This window comes from Ischnura elegans, chromosome 5 (assembly GCF_921293095.1).
Source record: "Ischnura elegans chromosome 5, ioIscEleg1.1, whole genome shotgun sequence".
In the NCBI taxonomy this organism is placed as follows: domain Eukaryota; kingdom Metazoa; phylum Arthropoda; class Insecta; order Odonata; family Coenagrionidae; genus Ischnura; species Ischnura elegans.
The window spans coordinates 94,164,284-94,185,618 of record NC_060250.1 but is presented as its reverse complement, the minus strand read 5'-3'; the positions used below and the strand labels follow the sequence as shown (position 1 = coordinate 94,185,618).

At 40.3% G+C, this 21,335-nt stretch overlaps 1 protein-coding gene across 1 annotated transcript; it reads left to right on the top strand.

Annotated features, from left to right (window-relative positions):
- Positions 1-966: 966 nt before the first annotated feature.
- Positions 967-1,863, top strand: LOC124159744 (eggshell protein 1-like). The gene has a single exon (XM_046535655.1). It carries the CDS (start codon positions 967-969, stop codon positions 1,861-1,863), a length of 897 nt encoding a protein of 298 aa, XP_046391611.1.
- Positions 1,864-21,335: the final 19,472 nt, after the last annotated feature.

The following is a 21,335-nucleotide window of genomic DNA, read 5'->3' as shown; positions in this document are numbered from 1 at the left end:
CTGCCGCGTTGCCGAAGGGGGAGGGAGAGGGGGGAGAGAGGCCGAGGGAGCTTGTGAGGGTAAGGGGGGTTCGGGGCGGCGTAGCCTGGGGAGGGAGTTCCCCGCTTTCGTGACGCCCATTCCGTCTGGGGCGGTCGTTGGGTGGGCAACCCCCTTATTTCAGCACAGAACGCCCGCATTCTATCCTTACCAAGAGGGTCACCATCCACGCCGCCGGATCGCCACACCGAAGTCGCCGCCAAAAGACGCCGCCGGAAGAAGCCATCCGACCTCCCGCGAAAGAGGGCCGAGAATAAGGCGTGACAGTTGTCTGGAAGGATTTGGTATAGAACCTCTTCCTTCTTTTTCTTTATTTTCGGCCACTCGTCGTCGTCTCCTGTGACCTTTCCGGCTGCGTCAACGCGCCCGGCACCGTCCGTACGCGATTACGAAGCACGCGGTGTCTGCAGCGGGAGTTTTTTTCTCGTAAAAGAGGAGGGGCGGAAGTAGGGGAAGGGGCGGTGTCCTGAATCCTGATCCTTGAACTCTAGAGAGAGAGAGGCACCGGTGCTGACCTCTTGACGGGGTTACCGCGGCATTGAGATAAGAATCCTCCGGCACTTTCTACACTGCGTCAACACTCCGCCGAAGCACGGGGTCTGCAAAGGAAGTCAGGGGGGTAATATCCGGAGGATATTTAGGGGTGCTGGGACGCTGCCGCCGCCTTGTACGCATCTGCGGAGGGGAGAGCGCGATAGACAGAGATACCACCTCTCCACCCGCTCCACAGGAGGACCTCCTACCACGGCCCTCCTCCACTGCGGTGACCGGCCGACGTCGACGCTGCAGACTACCACGGCTCCCGCAGGAGGGGGGCGGCGAGCTAGAAGGGGTGCCTGAACCCACGGAGGAGGCCTTCCTCGTGAGCCACATCTCACTCCCGCGTTAGGTGTGGAGAAGAGGGGAGGCGTCAGCTTTGGTGGCGGCATGGGAGGACCTGCCGGTCGGCGTCGCGGTCGTAGGGGCGGGGGACTTCAGAGGGACCGGGGCGGAGGAGGAGGCGGCGGCGGGGGCGGTGGTGGTGGAGGGAGTCCGGGTAATGGCTCCATCCGTTCCGGGGGCGGCAGCCCCAACTCGCCCCTCTTAGGGGGATCCCTTCGCGAGGGCGTCTCGCCCTCGCTCTACTCGCTGGAGGCGGCTGCAGCCGCGGCGGCAACCACCACGGCGACCAACGGCCACCGCTCCCCGCCCCCCTTACCTCCGCCGCTACCCCCGCCGCCGATGCACCAGCCCCAGAGGGTGCGTCCCATGAACCTGCACCAGAACGGCATGATGGGAGGGGTGCGGGGAATGTCCCGTTCGGGAACCGGTGGCTTCGGGAGCTTCGGTGGCGGAGGCTACGGTCCGGGAGGAGGTGGAGGATTTGGCTTCGGAGGAGGTGGTGGATACGGTGGAGGCTTTTACGGTGGAGGTGGAGGAGGTTTCGGTGTAGGTTACGGTGGAGGTTACGGTGGAGGTTACGGTGGAGGTTTCGGTGGAGGCTACGGTGGCGGTTACGGTGGTGTCAATGGTGGTGTCGGTGGTGGTGGCTTTGGTGGCGTGGGTGGTGACAGCCTCGGAGCCGGTTGGGGCGACTGGATCGGGTGGATAGATGAAGGGGCTGAGGGCGGCGACCCCTGGGAGGACGCCGAGTATAGCTTATACGGGAGCGACATGGGTCGGAGGCTGAAGGGTGGTCGCGGTCGGGGTGGGGGTGGGGACGCCTTGGACGACGGGGGCGGTAGGCGTCGCGGGGGCGGCGGGGGTCCGCCCCCTAGGCGTCGCCTCCGGGGCAAGAAGAAGAAGGAGCAGAAGACGCCGACGGAAGCTTTTAGGAGCAGGTGAGGAAGACTTCATGGCGCAACGCACGGCACCCCAATAATAAAGATCTAAAAAAATATTATTGGCTTTTCCGGCAGCACATACACTCTCTCTATATATATTATATATATCTAAGTATTATTGTATCCATCTCTTAGATTTGTGTTGAAAAAATCAATCTCTCTCTCTATATATATCTCTCTATCTATCTAGATGAGCATATGATATAATCTCATATTGTCATCTTGCCCAAAAAAAAGTTGAAAACAATCTTTTATCTTTCTCTCTCTTTTTCTCTCTGCATATACCGAGCACTTGGCACGCGGAAATCTATTGGTAGTGGCCTGCATGGCGGCCCTGGATATCTTCCCTAAACGCGTGCCTCGTATGTATTGAAAAAAACTTGAATACATATGGCAGTAAAAAAAATGAAAAGAGAGCAGAAGGAGGAGGAGGAGAAATTTTGAAAATAAGTGGTGTGGCGACCCTTTCTTTGGGCTCATTTTGAATGGTGGGAGAGACTGCTACAACCGGAAAGACAGTGGTACCAACCTCCCCACATTTTGCTACCATGTGGCAGCTATCATGTCAGGAGGCCAATGTACTTTCTGTACAATACTTAATGTTGCCAGAAAAGCTATGAATAAAAAAAAAGACATATAGAGAGTGGAGTGGAGGTTGAATTACAAACCTCATTGCATTTTTCCAAAACATTATAAAGCCTCGAGTCACCTCGATCACAGCTTGTTGAGTGCAATCGCAGAGCACGCAGACTGTGGTGCTTGACGCATTTACGCGAGGGGAAGGACTGCAGCTGCTTGTATTACCCTCTGAAGTAATGTTATTTCTCTATCCACATTTGCTTCTTTGGTACGAATTGGATGCGTAATGCAAAAGTCTGAGTATAAAAGACTTACCACCCACCCAGCACGCATTACCAAAGCTTTTATATCTATAAATATAACATAAAAATAATTTTGCATGCTGAAAGAAATGAACGGAAGGCTTAACAGTCTTCTGTTGTGCTTTTGGAATGATGGAATCAAGCAGTAAACAAATGCTAGCAACGACCCGGTGAGTCGTTGCGGAGTTGGGATATCAAGAATGGCCGAGTTGCTGGTAGTCTGCATATGCATTAGATGTGACAGTTGGACTCTTGGACTGTGCTCAGTATGGAGGCAAAAAAATAAATAGTTCCCAAAAGAATCCACGCAAATCCCCCCCAAGTAAACACTGTATTTTGACACAAGTACACCAGTGGCTGGCTCCCATGTTGGAATGAAGAATCAATGTACCCTCCTATTGATTGGTCCTGAAAGAAAGCAAGCACATGGCTGGCATGCAATTCTGGCTTTTTTATGACCTGTGAAAGTGTTGTTCCACCCCTTCAACCTCTGCTTCTTCAACAAACGTGTTGTGCTTCCGATGGATGTGTGGTACATTTTTTTAGTGATTCAGTTTCCTGGCCACTCGTGAAGATGAAGTTATTTTTATCATTTTATTTTATCTTACTTTACTATACACTGCATTGGAAAAGTAGACTGGGTGGTTTATTTACTTTTTGATATTATTTGTTCATTTTGCTGGTCAATGTGCGTGGTAGTAATATTTTTGTGATGTGAGGACTAAATGCATTTCAGCAAAAACTTTGTTTTGTCGCCGTAGATATGTGAAGAAGTAGTTTTATTTAGTCACTTGGTTGCATTGTATGGACTTAATGAACATTTATTGCATATTTGAACTGTAGTGAAACACTATTATTTATATAATTCATAAGAGTTTATAAGTTGTTTTGTATAAAGTTTGTCAATGATGGGTATTCCAGCGACATTAATCGTCACTATTTGTTGTTGTGTTTTAGTGAAAATTTGATCAAAAAGTCCGGAAAGGTAATCATTCCCAATATTATCATCTGATGTACCTGAAACAGTGTTCATTGAAAAAGATGTAATCCTCAAACCTTGGAATTTACCTTAGAAATACTTAAACGTATTTTATTTTGCTACTATTCACGCGGAAAAGGGAAAAGCTGGTGTGTACATGAATAGAATAGGATTGAATAACCTCCTATTTTTTTATTCATGTTTAGGCCAGGTTATGAAAAAACTGCCTTACATAAATTTATCAGAAAAAATATTTACACTTCATGGGATTTGATTTTGACCATTGCAGTGTGAGGTTTTCAGCAGGGTTTATCTCGCTGACGTAGGACTATTTTATGACACTGGCGCACTGTTGAATATCTATTTTTTTTCAACCATATTTTGCTATACATGCATTGTCTGGCTGCTTGATTTTCCTTATCGAACAAAAAGCATTTATTATCTAAGTCAGCTATGGCACTCTTTTTTATGTTACTTGTAAAGAGAATGATTATTTATGCACCTTAAGATTAATTAATTCTTCTGAAAGATTATTGCAACAATTCCATTTCTATTGCTGGTTTACTCTTTACCTATCTCTTAAGTTTTGTGAATTTTGTATAAAGTCAACCATTGACATTGCCCCGTGTGAGTGAAAGGGTACATTTTTAATGCTTAAAATTCATCTCCTCATTGTTGTGGTGGTGCTCTACAACACATTTTCACTATGAATACCGTTATCTATTGACAAAGATATTTTAGTCAAGTCCTTTTTAACTATTGTCATAGATTTTTTAAAGTAAAGCTCAATTTTTATGGTTCAATATTTACATGAGAGAATCAATGTATTGTATTTTAACGGTAGATTTTTATACTAATACTTGTTTACAAACATATATTAGAAATCTCAGCTCAGACTTATTTTAACCGCATATCAGCAAACGTTGCGACTTATTTCCGAAAAGTATTCTTTGATATATGTAGTGACAATAGTACCTCAGGTACCATTGATTATTAATAGTATCCATAGCATGGAAGTAGAGGCGTATGGAAGCTGGTGAATGGCAAATTAAAGTTTTCGATCAAACGGTTAGATTAGGTAATTAGACACCAGGGAATGATAATATCATCCGCATTGTCGTCGTCATTAAATACCCTATTTAAATTTTTCTTTGGCAGTCGAGATATGTCCAGTGCATGTATTTAATAAATCTCACAGTGATTTTGGTTATATTTAACCAGTGTTTATAGACCTTTTATAGAATTCACTCCAAACTGTATGGAATTCAAAAATTGTCTTTAATCCCATTAATAGACGAAAAAGACGATAACTGTCTGTTATCTGTGATACATTCTGTGATATAAGTTTAGCCCATTCAATCGGTCAAAGGGTATAATAATATATATTTTGCTGTCATGTAAAGAATAATGTACTTCACGATATTTTCAATAAATAATATGTTTTTATTTCTCAGGTATTATTTGTATTCCTTTCGGAAATTTTTGTTTCTTTTTTGCTTCCTGTTTATTTTGTACAGTTGGTGGGCGATGATTTGCAGTTCACACATTACGACTTGTGGAAGTAAGCAATCCGAATTTGGAAAGGATATTTGTAGTAGCACTTTCATACATTTTTAATAGTATAAAATTAGTAGCTGTTATAGATGATGGCTAATGAATTTTTTCAATTATTTTAACGTGACAAGAAGATTATGAAATACTTTTAACTACGAAGGATGTTTTCCATTACTTATAGCGCAGAAAATAGATAGCAAACTTGTAGATCCCGTGTTGTAAAAGCTAGACATTATGGCCTTTAAAATGCAGCGTTGAGGAATGCATTCATCTAATATTAATCGAATACGATTCTTTTTCTATTGAAATCTTCTCTAATCGCAATTGTGCTAGCATTTGAATTCAATTCATTTTTTAAATGGGAATTCGATCTTTATTTTTTTAAGTACTCTTATTTGGAAGTTGATTTATATCTATCCATTGTGAAAAATCAACTTCAAATGATAGTGAAAAAGGTGGAATAGTTTAGTCAAAGAAAGGTAAAAATAAGTGAACGAGAATAATTGTTGTTAGTAGTTGATTAAAAATGTGTTCGTGAAGACCTTTCGTGAGATGGCGCACATTTATATCCCTGTTTGAATTATGTTTTACGCTTTTTATCATGCTTTGGCATGCATAATTTAGTACCATAAATTCGTACGTCGTAACCACCTCGACAACGTTTCAATCCCTTCTCTCGTTCCACCCCACCAAGACAACCTGTCGTCGTTCCAGTCACGCGGTGGCCTCCGCACATTAGGCGCGGTAGTCAGCGTTCGCGGTACGTCGGGGCACAGCTTGGAGAACGATAAGTCTGACCATAGGAAATAACGATAACGATCGAAAAATAAGTTTGACTTTAAGGGAAAAGTTTTATGAAATTCAAAATATTTCACAATAGCAGTCAACCTTAGGGGTTTGAATGAAGTGTGCACTTTTTAACTATTTGAAATAGGTATGAATGAAAAATAGAAGGAATTTAGGAAGAAGAATCGATCTATTGTTTTAAAGTGTTTTTATTGAATGATTTTTCGAGTTGATTCACTTTTTTACTATTTAAAATAGGTATAGATGTAAAACAGAAGGAATCCAGAAGGACGTATTATATTCATAGACTTTTAATATCTATAATCATTAATTTACTTATTGGTTTCACAAAAATTCAAAATAGTTTCTGAATGTTATGGATGAAAGATTTACTGTGTATTCTTACCTTCTTAATCGCGCACGCTCCCTTTCATCTAAGAGCTTCATCGGAAGGAATTCCAGCAAAATTGGGTCACCTTGGTATTTTATTGCCCTCATCATCATCTGTTAACAACTGTGAGGTTGGTTCGACGCTCAATTTACTCTAAGATAATCCTTTTCGGATTTCTTCTCCTTCGCATCATTTATTTCATGTTTTACGCAAAGAATTCGAGGCCTTGCCTTCACATTTATTCTCATCCACAATTCCTTTTAATGATGCGTTCATAAGGCAATCTCTCCCTATGGTTCGGTCTCTCTTGTCGATTCTTAGTAATCGATTATCATGCTCTACCTTGGCTGTCACCGGCTCAGCCCTGAATTACACCGGTTTTTTTATCGTAATTCAACTATTAGAAAAGTTTTATTGGTTGTACCTTCCCAAAAAACGAATCAGGAACAGATCTATTTACGTAAAGGGAGTATTCTTGCTCCCACTTTTAATAATAAATTCACAAATAGATAATTGCTTTTCGGGCTAATGCCGCATCTACTCATTTTTGGCGGGAGACAGTTTTGGGCGTATTCCAGCTCCCGTCTTCGGGTTTAAAAATGTGCAAGATGAAACTATACACATTGGTAGTCTACGTGATGGGTTTCAATGAAGGGTACACTTTATTACTCTTTAAAATAGGTATAATTGCAAAATAGAAGGAATATATAACTTAAGTTTCGGACCCGGAATTCCTGTGACCGCTTATGTTTTCATCGTTAGGTAAGGACCCCCTTGGTAACAATCCCTTTATTTAGTGAAATGTCCTTCCGGATCGATTGAAAGAGCAAAACCTCTAGTGACCTCACAAGCTCATCATAAAAAGGGCAGAAAATTTAGCGTTTTTTTTAAGGCCAAGCTTATGATAGAAAGGCTTGCATGAGCTGGAATGCGCCCGAAACTGTAATCCACCAATAGTTAGTCAACCTGGCACTATCCCAAAAAATAATTATCAATTTAATCAGCGCGGAAGCCTCATTAAGAAATTCACAATTTGTCGCCACTGATCTTAATTCCATCCGTCAGATTTTCAAGTTAACCTTTTGACCGTTTGAATATCTTACTTAACTAGATCGTTCCTGAGGGACCGGCTAAAAGTACCTACCATGCATACCAAGGCCCATTGTACTTGAGAGACAATCTCAGAGAAACTGTGCCACGGGAGTCGTTACAAGGTAGAGAAAGGGTTCGGGAGGACACATTAGCGTCCTTCCGAGAGACATTATGGGGAAAGAGGGGTGGAAGTTGAAAGAATTCCCCGTGAACGCTGTACTCTGTGTTCTTTTTTTTCGTAAGCGTCGGGTTGAACCAATAATTCCTTTCTTCCACCTCTCCATCTCCCACGAGGCAGGGAAATTACCGTCTCACGACCGGGCGATGGTATTTATGCGAGGTTCGGTGGGGTTTTGCTCAGAGTTTTTTCTTGTGGATGGTGGGGGAGGACTTGGAGAGATATCCATGTGTTGGTTGGGAAAGAGGGGAAGGGAGCGGGGGGTGATTTGGTTCCCGTTGAGGGGTAAGAATTGGGCGTGGGAGTGAGGGAGCCGACCGAGTTTTTCATGATAGAAGAAGCTCTCACAACGAAAAGTAGGTACTCGCTTCACGACACCCCAAAATGCGATAACTCTCTAATTTTAACTTTTGATTATGATAGAGTCGTTGAAAAAAATATGCACTGTATTTTTTCAGTTTTCCGATCCAAAGTCTACTTCTACAGTTGTCCGCCGAGAAAAATCGAATAGAAAGTTTGAACCCTTTTCCAGAACATTTGATGACGTCACAAACTCATGCCTAGGGTGTTACCTTGTGTATAATATTCCATGGTCTTGGACATGAACTTCTTAGGTTTCCATCGTTATATAAGGTCCCCCTTGCTAACGATTCCTTCCTTTCTTGAAATGTTCTTCCCGATCGATTGAATGAGCAAAAACCCCAGTGACGTCACTTACTCATTAAAAAAGGGCAGAAACTTTGCGATTCATTTTTAACTCCTAGCTTTGCATAGAATACCTGAGCGAGGAATTTTATTTCGCTATAACTTGTCTCTCCCGTATATCTACGTAATTATTTCCTCAATATTTTATTACATGCTTGAGTCAACGACACCATTGTGAGTAGTTAAGCCCCACATGAACTTTTGGCCGCACTCGAAGAAAAAGTAACGAATCTAACCCATAATCACGGTGATTAAGACTGGGTAAATAAATACCCAAAATGTTTGATTCATCATATATGAGTATATATTGACGATTTTATGTAATTAAGGTCTAAGCTGTATTTTTACGGTTCAGTTTTTACTTTAAAAGTCAGATAGCATAAAATAGGCTTTATACTGTTCTCAAAAGGACAGTTATCCTACTTTAAAGATTTGATAGAACTAGAAAGTTATAGGTTCATAAAACCCTTTCCCGCGTAATCTATGCTTCTGCCATCGGAATTTCTGTTCTTCCTGTGACTACTTGGAGGTTCAGTCTATCAATGTTTACTGTTGCGTTGTAAACTGAAAGCATTTCGGTATTTATGAATTCCAACACTTCACCATAATTTAGAAAAGGGGTATTTCGATTAACATACCAGCGCTCTGCCCTTTTCACAAGCTTGCAGATAAATTGTAATTCATCAATTGCCATATCTAGTTCTGAAACTTATGTGCATGTTTCATTTATCTTTCGAGACAATTTGGAGGTTCAGTCTATCAAGGAGTACGGTCGTGTTGAAAACTGAAAACACTCCGGTTTGTATGAATTCTGACGCTTCACCATGATTTAGAAGAGGTTTACCAACAGTAGCGGCGCTCTATCAACTTCACCACCACGCTGATAACATGCATATTCATCAATTACCATATCTATTTCTAAAACATATGTTCATTTTCCATCTGGATTTTAAGGCAGCAATTCCATGACACCAATATTTGGTGTATATAAATTTGCAACTGTGAGCGTGACTTCGTGCACAGTCACTTGTTCGTCACTGTCAAGTACTTAATTTCATAATACAATTATGTATTAGCAAATTCATAATCCGCACCATGCGAATTTCTTTTTGCGATTGTGATGCATGATAATGGCAAGTATATTTTTAAAAGGTTTCCTCCGGCTGATTTCGGTTTTTGGCAGTCAACATGAGGGGTTTGAATGAAGAGCATAATTTTTTACTCTTTGAAATAGGTTTAATTGTAAAATAGAGGGAATCTAGAAGGGGGAATCTATTCAAAATCTCGACTAAATTTACTTTAGAGTTTATCTCTTGATTGCGTTGTTTCAATCACGATTTAAAAATTTAATCTCATGATTAAACTATTGGCAAATTCATATATCGCGCCGTGCGAATTTTTTTGCGATTGCGCCGCATGATAATGGCAAGTATTTTTTTTTGGAAGGTCATCGATCGATTGAAATCGGTCATTGGCAGTCAACATGAGGGCTTTGAGTGAATAGCATATTTCTTTACTCTTTGAAATAGGTTCAAATGTAAAATAGAGGGAATCTAAAAGGGGGAATCTATTCACAGTCTCGTCTAAATTTACTTTAGAGTTTATCTCTTGATTGCGTTATTTCCATCACGATTTAAATAGTTAATCTCATGATTAAACTATTGGCAAATTCATATATCGCGCCATGTGAATTTTTTTGCGATTGCACCGCATGATTAAGAAAAGTATATATATATATATATTTTTTAAATGTGTCCTCCTGCTGAAATCGGTCATGGGACCGGCAGGGACCCGCCAAGGACGCGACGGATCCGGGACTCCGCCGACCCCGTGGTGTGGGTCGCACGGTATAGACGTGGAATAGGGAACGGGAAGGAGGGAGGTCTCACGAAGAGGTCCACCCCCACCCCCGATTGTTCCACCCCCCCTCTCACCCTTTCCTCCTTAGTCCCCCGACCCATCGAACGAAAGCCACCCGCCGAGGGACACCAACTGCCTGGGAACACGCGAACGGAAAAAGGGGGTGGGGGCGCGGGAAGGTCGGGGTGGAAGGGAGGAGGGGAAGGTCGTGATTCCTAAAAGGAGGGAGGAGGGGAGACGAATTTTATGGTGGGGGTGGTGGGTTGAGTTTTCGGAACAGCAAAGGCTTGACGGGCAAGTGGCATGGAGATGTTCTGGGTTCGACACGGGGTTGGTAGAGTCTGTTCCGTTTTTATTCACCATGCCCGGACGAATTTTTCTTCTTATTTTTGGACCTCGGTATTCTATTCTGGATAGAGAATTTGCATGTGGTTATTCTACACCGGCAAACATTCCCTCATTTATATCTTGGTCTTGTATGAGATATGCGCCAAACATTTCCTCATTCATTCATACCTTGGCCCTGTACAGGCTATGCGTCAATATTTTCCCGTTGCGCGGTCTTAAATTTATCTGAGAGCTAGATATTTGTATTATCTTTCTTTATTAACCATCACACTTCCGTCTAGACGATCCCAAGTTCAATATTCCCTCTCAATACACCTTTCATCAATCTGTTCTACAGATATCATATTTTTTCTTTGTTTAACTTCCCCGTAAATTTATTTCTAATCATCGGTTTGCAACTTTGCAAATCATTTTTTTTTAAGAATTCAGCTCATAGAGCATTCTTCTCTACAAAAAAATGTAACAAATAAAAATAAAATATGAATTTATTCACAAGACATTTTAGATAGGCGAGTCATTTTTGATGAAAATAGTGAATGAGACTTCATTTCCGTACCTAGGCTTTTTTCCATCTGTTTCCTTCCTGGCAAATAATTAAATACATCATGTTCTACGTTTTAAGTGGGTCGGAGAACAATATGGAAATTTGTATTATGAGGCGGTATTCGCAAAGGATGACCCCTATAGGTTTTATTTGAGTGCGTGGCAAGTTTGGCTCCAAATCTTTAGATAAACGGAAGAAAAACACTCGAAAGTAGGAAATTAAAGGTAAGATGCGACGAATGACGGATAGACAAGTTCACGCGACGTCATTTGTGATAGTTATTTTATGAACAAAATGGCAAATAGCAAAGTGAGCAGAAGAACTGAATTGTGGCGCTGGAGGCATTAGTGAGAAAAGGAATGAAGGCGTTAGATATAATTGGCCTTAGGAAGACATGTATGATATTCGATCATGGGAAATGTTTGAATGGTTCAATCGATAGTCGGAGGGAATGGATTGAGTTGGTATTAAATTGTTTGGGAATACATTCATTATTTCAAATAATAAGTCATTATTGGGGAAAATGGTTTTATAGAATGAGATGGAAGAGAACAGCTTTAATGTTATCACTCCTAAGACCTTATTATTCCGTTTGTAATTTATTTCAGATGTTTCTAAATCATTAATTGGATAGGGATGTGCCCTCTTAGAGAAATTAATACATATCTATGGAAATAAATGTTTACGGGAATACCGCCGACATGTGAACCCGAAATAACTCCATAGCGATGATGATATATTTTTTTTGTTGATGAATTTTTTTTTGTTCATCTTGATCAGGATTAGATTTTACTCTCATTGAGCAAAAACTTTAAAAATAAAAAAAATGATTATTCTATCATTGGGTAGACATTTTGTAACCAGTATTATCTGATTAGTAATATTGTGTATACAAGTATTTTATAGTTTTCATGGAAGTCATGTGATAGTACTATTGCTAATTGACGGATTGATTATCAATTATGGTCTCGTTCAAAGTTGCACTTAATCTTTGCTAGTACCCACTTATTGTTATCCCATTTTAAACCTCTTTTCTTTTCTATACTTTCCCCACTTTCTCAGCATCTTTCCCTCGAAATGTTTCCTCAACATTACATTGGCTTTAAGTGGGTGCCATGTTTAGCTCAAAATCTTTTGCGATAAACTATGAAAACACAGGAAAGTGAATTAGCTCCCATATTAGATGTGAACTAAGAATGAAAACCATGGGATCTAGCACTCATGGAGAATTATAATGTTTATGTTTTTATCTAAGAATGTTTAGCAAGTCAAAGAAAATAAATTGGAAATAAATGCTTTTATCAGAATTATTTGCACCGATGCTGATGTACCTACCTTCGTTCTTAGGGTAATAGAAACCGCATACCATTATTCAAAGCAGTTGGGCAGAGTAGGAAATTAAGAGTAAGATAGGGGTACAAGAGATGATATAAACTGGGAAAATTGGTCGGGGTGTGAGGGAATGTAATGATAAACAACGAGTGACGGATAGAGGTACAAGTGCATAGGTCAGTGCTTTAACAAATACCTCAATGTGCCTTGTTAGTAAAAAAGCGAATGTGAAGTTTTGGAAGAATTAGAGAGAAAAGGCCAATATGATTTACTGTATAAGAAGGAAAAGAATATGGAAAGGTGGAAGGGAATAGAAGAAGGGGAAGAATAAGGCTTAAGTTAATTGACAATTTAAAGATATAGAGACTTAAAAGAAATGGCCGGTATAGGTAAGAATGGAGACAACGTTGTCGCAAGGGTCCTGCCAGGCAGAACACCAAATGATATTGAGTAAGAAAGAGAATTAAATATATATTTATGGTAGTTAATAAAATTTATTAAGCGGCATAAATCATTATGGTATAAACTGATTTGGACGCATAACACATTTTTCGATGCCTTAAGCGATAATAGGGAGCTTTCATCCACATTCCTGTTACTATAACTCCACAAATAATGCTCAATCAATGAGTGATGCAGAATTGCCTTTTATCTCTTACTCACTCATGTTTTTGGCAAAGCAAAATGACTTTTTCTAACCCCTTTACATCTTGGGACTGATCGCACAAAAATGGACGAGAACTGATTTCCCTGGCCGTAGTCGTGGAGTTTACCTCCTCTGGAAGGGAGGGATGCAGGAAATGGAAAAAACGCTGAGACAACCCTTTCAAATGGAGGGAGAAATCGTCTATGAAAGGCGATATGGAATCACGAGAAAATAGTCGCGAAGGGTTTTCCCAGTGGGGAACGGGCTGGAAAGAGAGAGGCCTCCCTGCATATCGCGTCATATTCCCAATGTTCCTTTGCCAAGACGATGGCGCCTCACAAAGCCGAGAAATCGGAATGGCAACAGAGAGTTTTTCTTTTTTATCCCAATCCAGTAATGGAACAAGTATTTCAGTTCAATTGTAGGCTTAGTTAGTAAGATTTTATGTTTACCAGCGATCTGTCTTTATGAGCCTCTATTTCACTTTTACTTAAGAAAATATAAATGAATTTTAAATAGAATATATTCATTCATTTGCTTATGCTTTAGGCTTTTGCTGCAGCGCTGCGTTGGTGCAACAGACAAAATTGCTTTTTGTTTTTATGTGAGGAAAAGTTTTTTCCGCATCGAGCATTTTATAACCACTCTATTTTGCTCTTAATTAAGCTCATCGTTTGCTTTCACTGACTTCTGCTGACATAATTTGGATTCCTGTTTTTTCAAATATTTCAAGAATTGTATCTGAGGGATTGGATGTATTCAAAATTAAAATCCAGGATTATATTCTTTCCTTTCAAATGGTCTATGCATAGTGATCTGTAAGCTCTCCAGCATACTTCATCTCAATCTACCTATTGCCCTGATAGACTCTTAAATGTGAGTGTGGCATTACGACATCAGCTTTTTTTAAAAAAAAGGAAACTAGCGTTAAAGATATAGATAAGAATTATGAGTCTCATCTAGCATTTATTTGACTGACTCCTTCCTTGTTTGGTAAACATTCCTGCAATTATCCGCACGGCAAAGTAGTTTTCTTATTCTATCGTTTCTTCTCCACTGCTATTGATGAGAACCCTCTTTAGTAAAACATAACACATCAAGATTTTTCGTCTGTATTATGTATTATTACTTTTTCAAAAAAGCTTTCTTCAATGTTATTTTGGTTTTTGGCTACTGATATTAGATATCGGCTTCGGATAGATTTATTCTCTATTTATTAATCGATGTGTCCGTTCACACGTTGAAGTTGCTACAAAGTGCAAAGAGACGGAACTAATGCTTTCACAAAGGTTTTTATGAATTTTTGTTGGTGCATACCAAATTATTGTTGTCATATTTCGTCGCTATTTTTGTTTTGATGCATCTGATCTTACTTATGCTCTCATTTACTAACAGTTTTTGAGAAAACGACCGTATGCAGCGATTTTTCACCCACCTTGTCAATTATCTCATAGTTTTCAATCAGTTTATTTCATTTCATTCGTGTGTAGACGATTAAATATGTATTTCACGGATGATCTATCGCATCGATATTTTTACTATTATCCCGTTTCATTACATTCACGACTCTGACATATATATCCACCCTCTTGTGGAAGGACGGTCTCCTTTCTCATATCTCACTTGTACTACGTGTCATCAAGAAAGCATCAAGCATGTATGATACGTGAGTAGAGGCGAAAAATGTTACACTACAGGAGTAGGAAGTTCAATAGAATAAATGGAATAGATTACATGAATTTTTTCCCTCCTCATAGCATGGGTAGTTATGAATTCATAAATTAGGTTATTTTCATCGAGCTGTCAATGTTCAAATTTTGAAAGAAGGTTATTGTATCCGTGGGATTGTAGTTGAGTATAAGTCACAAAATAGGCTTTAAAAACTTAAAAGTACGTGAAGCTGTCATATATCATATTTAAATACAAATTTAGACTATGATGCATTGATATTATTTTACTTTATCATGATGCTGAGCTACGTAATTACTTTGTAGTAAATGCATATTCTTTCGCTCTTTGATACATGACCTTAAAATACCTTTCTCACCTTAATTGCCTAGAGAAAAATATGTATAGGAATTACGTGGAAATGATTCTTACAATCAACTCTAAAGCCAAATAAAAAAGAGAGAAGATGGACATTTGAAGTGGAAAAAAGCGAATGAAATGTTGGGGACAATATTTAATTGGAACCGTAAATTAACAGTACCGCAGTATTCTTTAGATATGTATGGTATTCAGCGGTTGTTTTTTTATTAAAGTGTGCTATTTTGGGAACTAAATAAGCAGCATTTTTGCAGGAACAGGCTGAGAAGTACAACTCAGAATATGATGGCTTAATATATCGAGAATAGAGATAAGATAATGCATACATGGATAAACTATAGTTGAAATGTATACAAGAGGGCTTCAAGGTTGGCTCAAAAAAGGGCTCCCAAGGTCGTTGCATAGGGCATGAGAAGGAAAGGTTTGGCAGTAGGGAAGCTAAGGTCGGAAGAGAAAAAAATATATAAAAAAGGCGAAGAGAAAAGGGAAAAAAGAGTTTCCGGGAGAAGGGTGAGTGCGTCCTCAGGTGGGCAAGGATCAAAGCAGTGGGAGGGGGAACGGAGGTTTCATATATATGTATATAAATATATGTGTGTGTGTATATATATATATTTGTAGGTATACAAAATGTATATGGGAAAAGGGTTCAGGGAGACGCCCCTCGGAGAAAAAGGTGGATGACATATATTAAGGTGGAAGGTAATGCCTAATTCTCCCTCCCTTTCTCATCCTCTGCCTCGAGTCCATTAAGGTAGCGTCCGACTTTAATCTGCATTTACTCTTTGCACCGCAAATCAGCGGTAGGCCGTGCGGAAGGAGGCTATTAAGGTAGCGGCCCGAAAAGAGGGAGCACATTGGAAAACCGATTGGAAGACGAAAGGAAAGAATGAAAAGGCAGCGTTGAGTTGGCGAAGCATTTACAATAATATCTATGTGCAGAGTATGAAGTTAAGTCATTATAGTGCATTATGGGAAGTTATTAAAGTCATTTTTAGCGTTATTATTCAATTTTTTAAATCAAATAATGAGCCATGATGCCAATGAGAGTTTATTTGAGACCTTATTATAACATTTTATCCCAATTAGAGATCTCCTTGTCAGTTTTTGAGGACTCCGGATTCAATATTTAAGTAAGCTCGTAAAATAATGTATGATACATAAAAATATGCCAAGGGAGCCATTTGTCGTTAAATGCAATTTTATTGATACTTTTTCATAAAACCTTCCAATTTATTTGGGTTTCGGTGATATCCTTCGGCTGAGGTGATTTTATCAGCAAAGGAAAATGTAATGAAGAAAGAATGGAATCTCCTCTATCTCAGAATTCTCTGCTCTAAAGGAATATCCCACCAAAAACGATGGCGTATCGTCGTTACGGAAAAAGTTTTATAATTGTTGTGATCTTGGCAAGGTATCATAATCGAGTTTCACCGACAATATTATTCTATACCACTGACATTGTCAACTTTAATTTCATCTATAGAGCGTAATTCAGCCATTTAGCACAATTTAGTACTATAATATTAAAGTATTCTACCAGTAATAGTAGGTTTACTTGAAGCTTTTTGCGATTCGTAATGACATGGGCCAGCTTCCCTCATTATACGGAGTCTTGCTTTGATTCGCAATAAGGCCTATATCCTTTCAATCTAAACCTATATTATACTATATTACTCCCCATTCCCCATTTCTTTGACATTATTTCCTCAAAGTCGGTTTTCACCATCACCTCCAGGATAAGTTCTCACTCCGTCAAGCACTTCCTCTTTCCTTTTACTCTCCGTCCATGCCACTTTCTCCATTGTCCTCGTTGATGGTCAAATGAACGAATACCAAAAGTTTAAGAGATTTATGTTTTCCGTTAGAAAGGCTAAGGGTCTATGATAGACTGATTTTTTTGTCTATATTTCATTAGAAATATAACTCGAAAAACGATTGCATGGTGCTTTGTCTGCTATCACAAGAACCCGGCATTAGCTGGACTCAAATTCCGAGCAAGTAAAATGACTTTTTTTTACATATACTTTCTAAGACTGATTTTCGTAAATTTTTATTGAATTTGCGTTGTCTAAGGGGCCTGACATCAATTCTAGGGATGTTAGGAGCTAATAAAGGGATTTCTTGTTTAAATCTCAGACTAAGCCTTTGGGTAGTACACCCGAGAAAAACTCTCGCGGCCTTTGGTGTTCCAGGAAAAGGTGCGGGTCCCTCGACTATGAGTGCGTGAATTTTTCACCTGGATCCCGGATGAGATCTACTATCATATATCCTATCCCTTCGACTTAAATCATTGAGTGGAAAAGATGAAAATACTTTGTGGTATGCATAGAAATAAGCCGAAAATATTTTAGGCCAACGTTCTCTCAACAACTCAGTGCGAGCGATGAGGTTCAATGGAAAAGTGTTTAGCTACAGGCGGGTTGCGACAGTACCGTTTGGACGGTCTAAGTAAAATTGAAGAAAATACTCTGGCGATGGAAAAGGAACTGGCCCACCTTACTGGAATATCTGAAATTCTCACACCTATGGTTTTGTCTGGACCTAGTCCTATCTCCACTATTCTAGACCATTTTACGGGGCGAAAGATAAAAAAAATGACAATGCCAAAGTGCCGATGTAAAATTTTATATTTTTGTGACATTAAAATGAAGAATAAATAAGAAATTATATTTTATTCTTGAAATTTCAATAAATGAGTGTTGAGGACTAGTGGGAAGAGGGATTGGCTGCTGAATAAAGGGCCCCTAGTTCAAATACCGTGTGAAGCCTTCGAACCTCCACAAAACAAAATCTTCGGAATCACAGGTGGTCAAGGGAAAGGAAGTGGTCCCTAACCATGAATGTCTGAAATTCAAATGCCGGTGGCTAGGTCTAGGGTGAATCTATTAGGCAAAGGAACTGATCCTCCCTTTCCCTAAATGTATAACCCTTAGGCTTAGTATTCGGCGAGCTCTACCCAACCTGTGGGTCGAAGCTCTAAGCGAGAATAATCCGACAAATAAATAGACCTTTTCACAATGTAGGTGATAACTTATGGTATAATGGCTCACTTTATTGTTAAATAGGATCATAGTGGCTCATGTCCAGCATTTATACTATATAAAATTATTTTTAATGCAATAATGAAGTAGCCATGAACGCGAATGAAATTGTCACGCACTTAACGTTTGATTGTTAACATTTTGACCAAGCCCTAGTATGTCTCGTACACCTACGACAATGATACAGTTCCATGTCAGAATCACAGCAGGATTTAGGTAGCAAACGGCCAATTGAAACTTAACCGTTTTCCATAGATCAGTAATGAGGATACTTGTTAGTATGACAGTTTTCTAGTATCTAATGAGATGAAACCAGCCTGCATGGTAATTACCACCTAATATGCTCTCTAGAGAGGCATTTTTTGGGCATTTACAAGCTAATTACGGTAATGCTTTCAGTGCAAGCTATTTTAAGATGCATGTAAGTCGCACATAGACCGTTTAGGTCTAAGTGACGAGGTGACATTTGATGTCACCCCAGCGATAAGCAGATATAATCTAAGATGCATGGGAAGACGTGAGAGAACTAGTTTTAAAGTTTCAATTATCACCTATCCAAAACAATGTTCGGGTTGAATAATTGAGTGAGTGAGTGAGATTTAATTGGCTAGACATTAAGAGAGATGGGTGAAGGATGGTGCAGCACTTTGCTGTCGAAAACACCTTTGGCTTAGTTTAGGGTAGTCTCTACCCTCACCAATCCAAAGCAACCTTCAGGTTGAATAATAGAGCGATGGACGAGATTTAATTAACTTGACATTAGGAGAAAAAGGGCTGATGGAGGGTGAAGAGGGAACTTAGTCGTGGCAAACGCCCTAGGCTTAGTATAGGGTAGGCTCTACCCTCGCCAATACAACTAACCCTCAGGTTGAATAAATGAGTGAACGGGTGAGATTTAAATAACTTGACATTCAGCATTTAACAAACGCGTTTGGCTAACTAGGGAAGTCCGTCAAATGTCACCACCAGATCTCGATCAAATTATGCTAGGTGATAGAAAATGGGTACTTGTGAAGATTAGTTTTTGCTTCAACTGCCAATGCTCATTACTTTTCGAGATATTAGCCGTATTATCCGTTGCTAAGATGAAGAAAACTGACGGTGTACTGTTGCGATGATAATTTCTTTTCCTGTTACTTTCCGTCGCTAATATCTCGAAAAGTATTGAGCTTTGACAGCTCAAGCAAAGACTACACCTCAATCCATTTCATGATCACCAATCAAAATTTGAACGAGATCTGGTGATGACACTCCAGGGACTTCTTTTGTATATAAGTTTAGGGTGGGACCTAGGGTGGTCCTTATTTTTAAACGTTTCGAATTTCTTTTGGGACGCCCCCCAGTTTTGTTCCATTTGGTGAGAAAATAAATCATGAAAAATATTTTTGCAATCGGTTATCGGGAAAATGTGCCGCATTGCCCTTAAAGTTTTGAAAATTTGGTATTTCTGGGTGTTTTACGGACATAAGTGAAGATGATGTTACTCTCGGATTATTCCATCACTTTTCTGCTTTCACAACGACTCGTTAGACATAAGCAGTGTATCACCTCAATTATCTTCCATTTCTGCCAATTGGTTCCCGGGATATCGCATCAAGAGTGAGCGTGCGCCAGCCCAGTCAGACGATTTGGGTGGCACGGGGGTTGCATACTCTCGATATATATAGATGCCTAAGTTCTAACAACAGGAATCTTAAAATTTGGAGTTAATATTGCTAATACTGTTAATTAAAAATAAAATTCAAGAATAAAAACAACTCTTGGTTTGCAAATGTGTGCTTACTTTTCAGTTTTATGTATTTTTCGTTTTTAAATACAATTAAAAAATAAATGGTTTTTTTGCTCTCCTGAAAAGTTGATATTTTTGAGAAACGTATTGTTAGAACATAGCCATCGGTATATTGATCATTCTCACTCATCGTAAAACCATAAAATCCTTTATATAAACTTTAAAATTCGTCCATCCCACTGGGCCCTACCCTCACCAATGCAGACCAACATTCAGGTTGAATCATAGAGTGAGCGAATGAGATTTAATTAGATTGACATTACGAAAAAAGAGGTGAAGGGGTTAGGGTGCAGCACTTAGTACCGTGGTGCAGGGTAAGCGCCGTCTTGTCGGCGCCCCCGGAACTGAGGCCGGCGGGAGCAGCGGTAAGCACAGAGAGCAGGGCCGCTCCGTCACGCGACCTCGCGGCTGCGACAGGGGGAGCGGCGAACGGAGGGAGCCGGCCTCTTCCCCCGCGCCAACCTTCACAACCTCCTCTTCGGGTGCGGCATGAGGAGAGGGCAGAGTGGGACTTGACCGCCGGCACCGCATCGCATCGATCCGGGTCCCTCCGTTCCGAAGGACGCCCTTCGCCCCCGCGCGCCCTATAAGTTGCACCAGCCCCCTGCCAACCAGGGATTCGGCTAGGGTGGCGCTGGAACACGTGGGAGGGTAGGTTAGGGTTCTCCCAAGCCCTGGAAAGGAAAGGGGGATCATTGAGGTAGCAACGGTAGGGCCTCCAGGATCCACCTGTTTCTCAAGGGAGGCGTTGACAGGTGTTTGAATCGGATCAGTCGTGGGAATGCAAGAAGCATAATCACATTATGTACCCTAAGTAGCTTTGTACACCGGATGAAGACTTTTGATTGCCCCAAACTAAAGTTCTGGAGGTGCGGAGAACCCCAGGGAAAGGAACTGACCCCTTCTACCCTTAATTTAAAATCCTTAGGGTTAGTCCTAGGTCACCTCTACCCTCACTTATCCAATTCAACCTGTGGGTTGAAGCACTAAGCAAGCAAAATCGGCCTCGTTGGTGGTGGGGTAATGTCCCGAGTCCCGCCTGGGTAGGTTTCCCCTAACCAGGTCATAGTTTTTCTTGCTTGTGTGAATATTATCTTGTTGAAAGCTTAGATGTAGAAGGCCAATTTGAGCTGTTTTCGGTGGCATGGAAATAAATAAATATTTTCTTACAAATTAATAGTCTTTTTCACTCAGTATGGTGATGTCTACTGTTATGATAATTTAATATCTTGTTAAATAAGATCATAATGGCTAATGACCAGCATTATGTAATACTCCAAACTAAAGTTCTGGAAGTATAA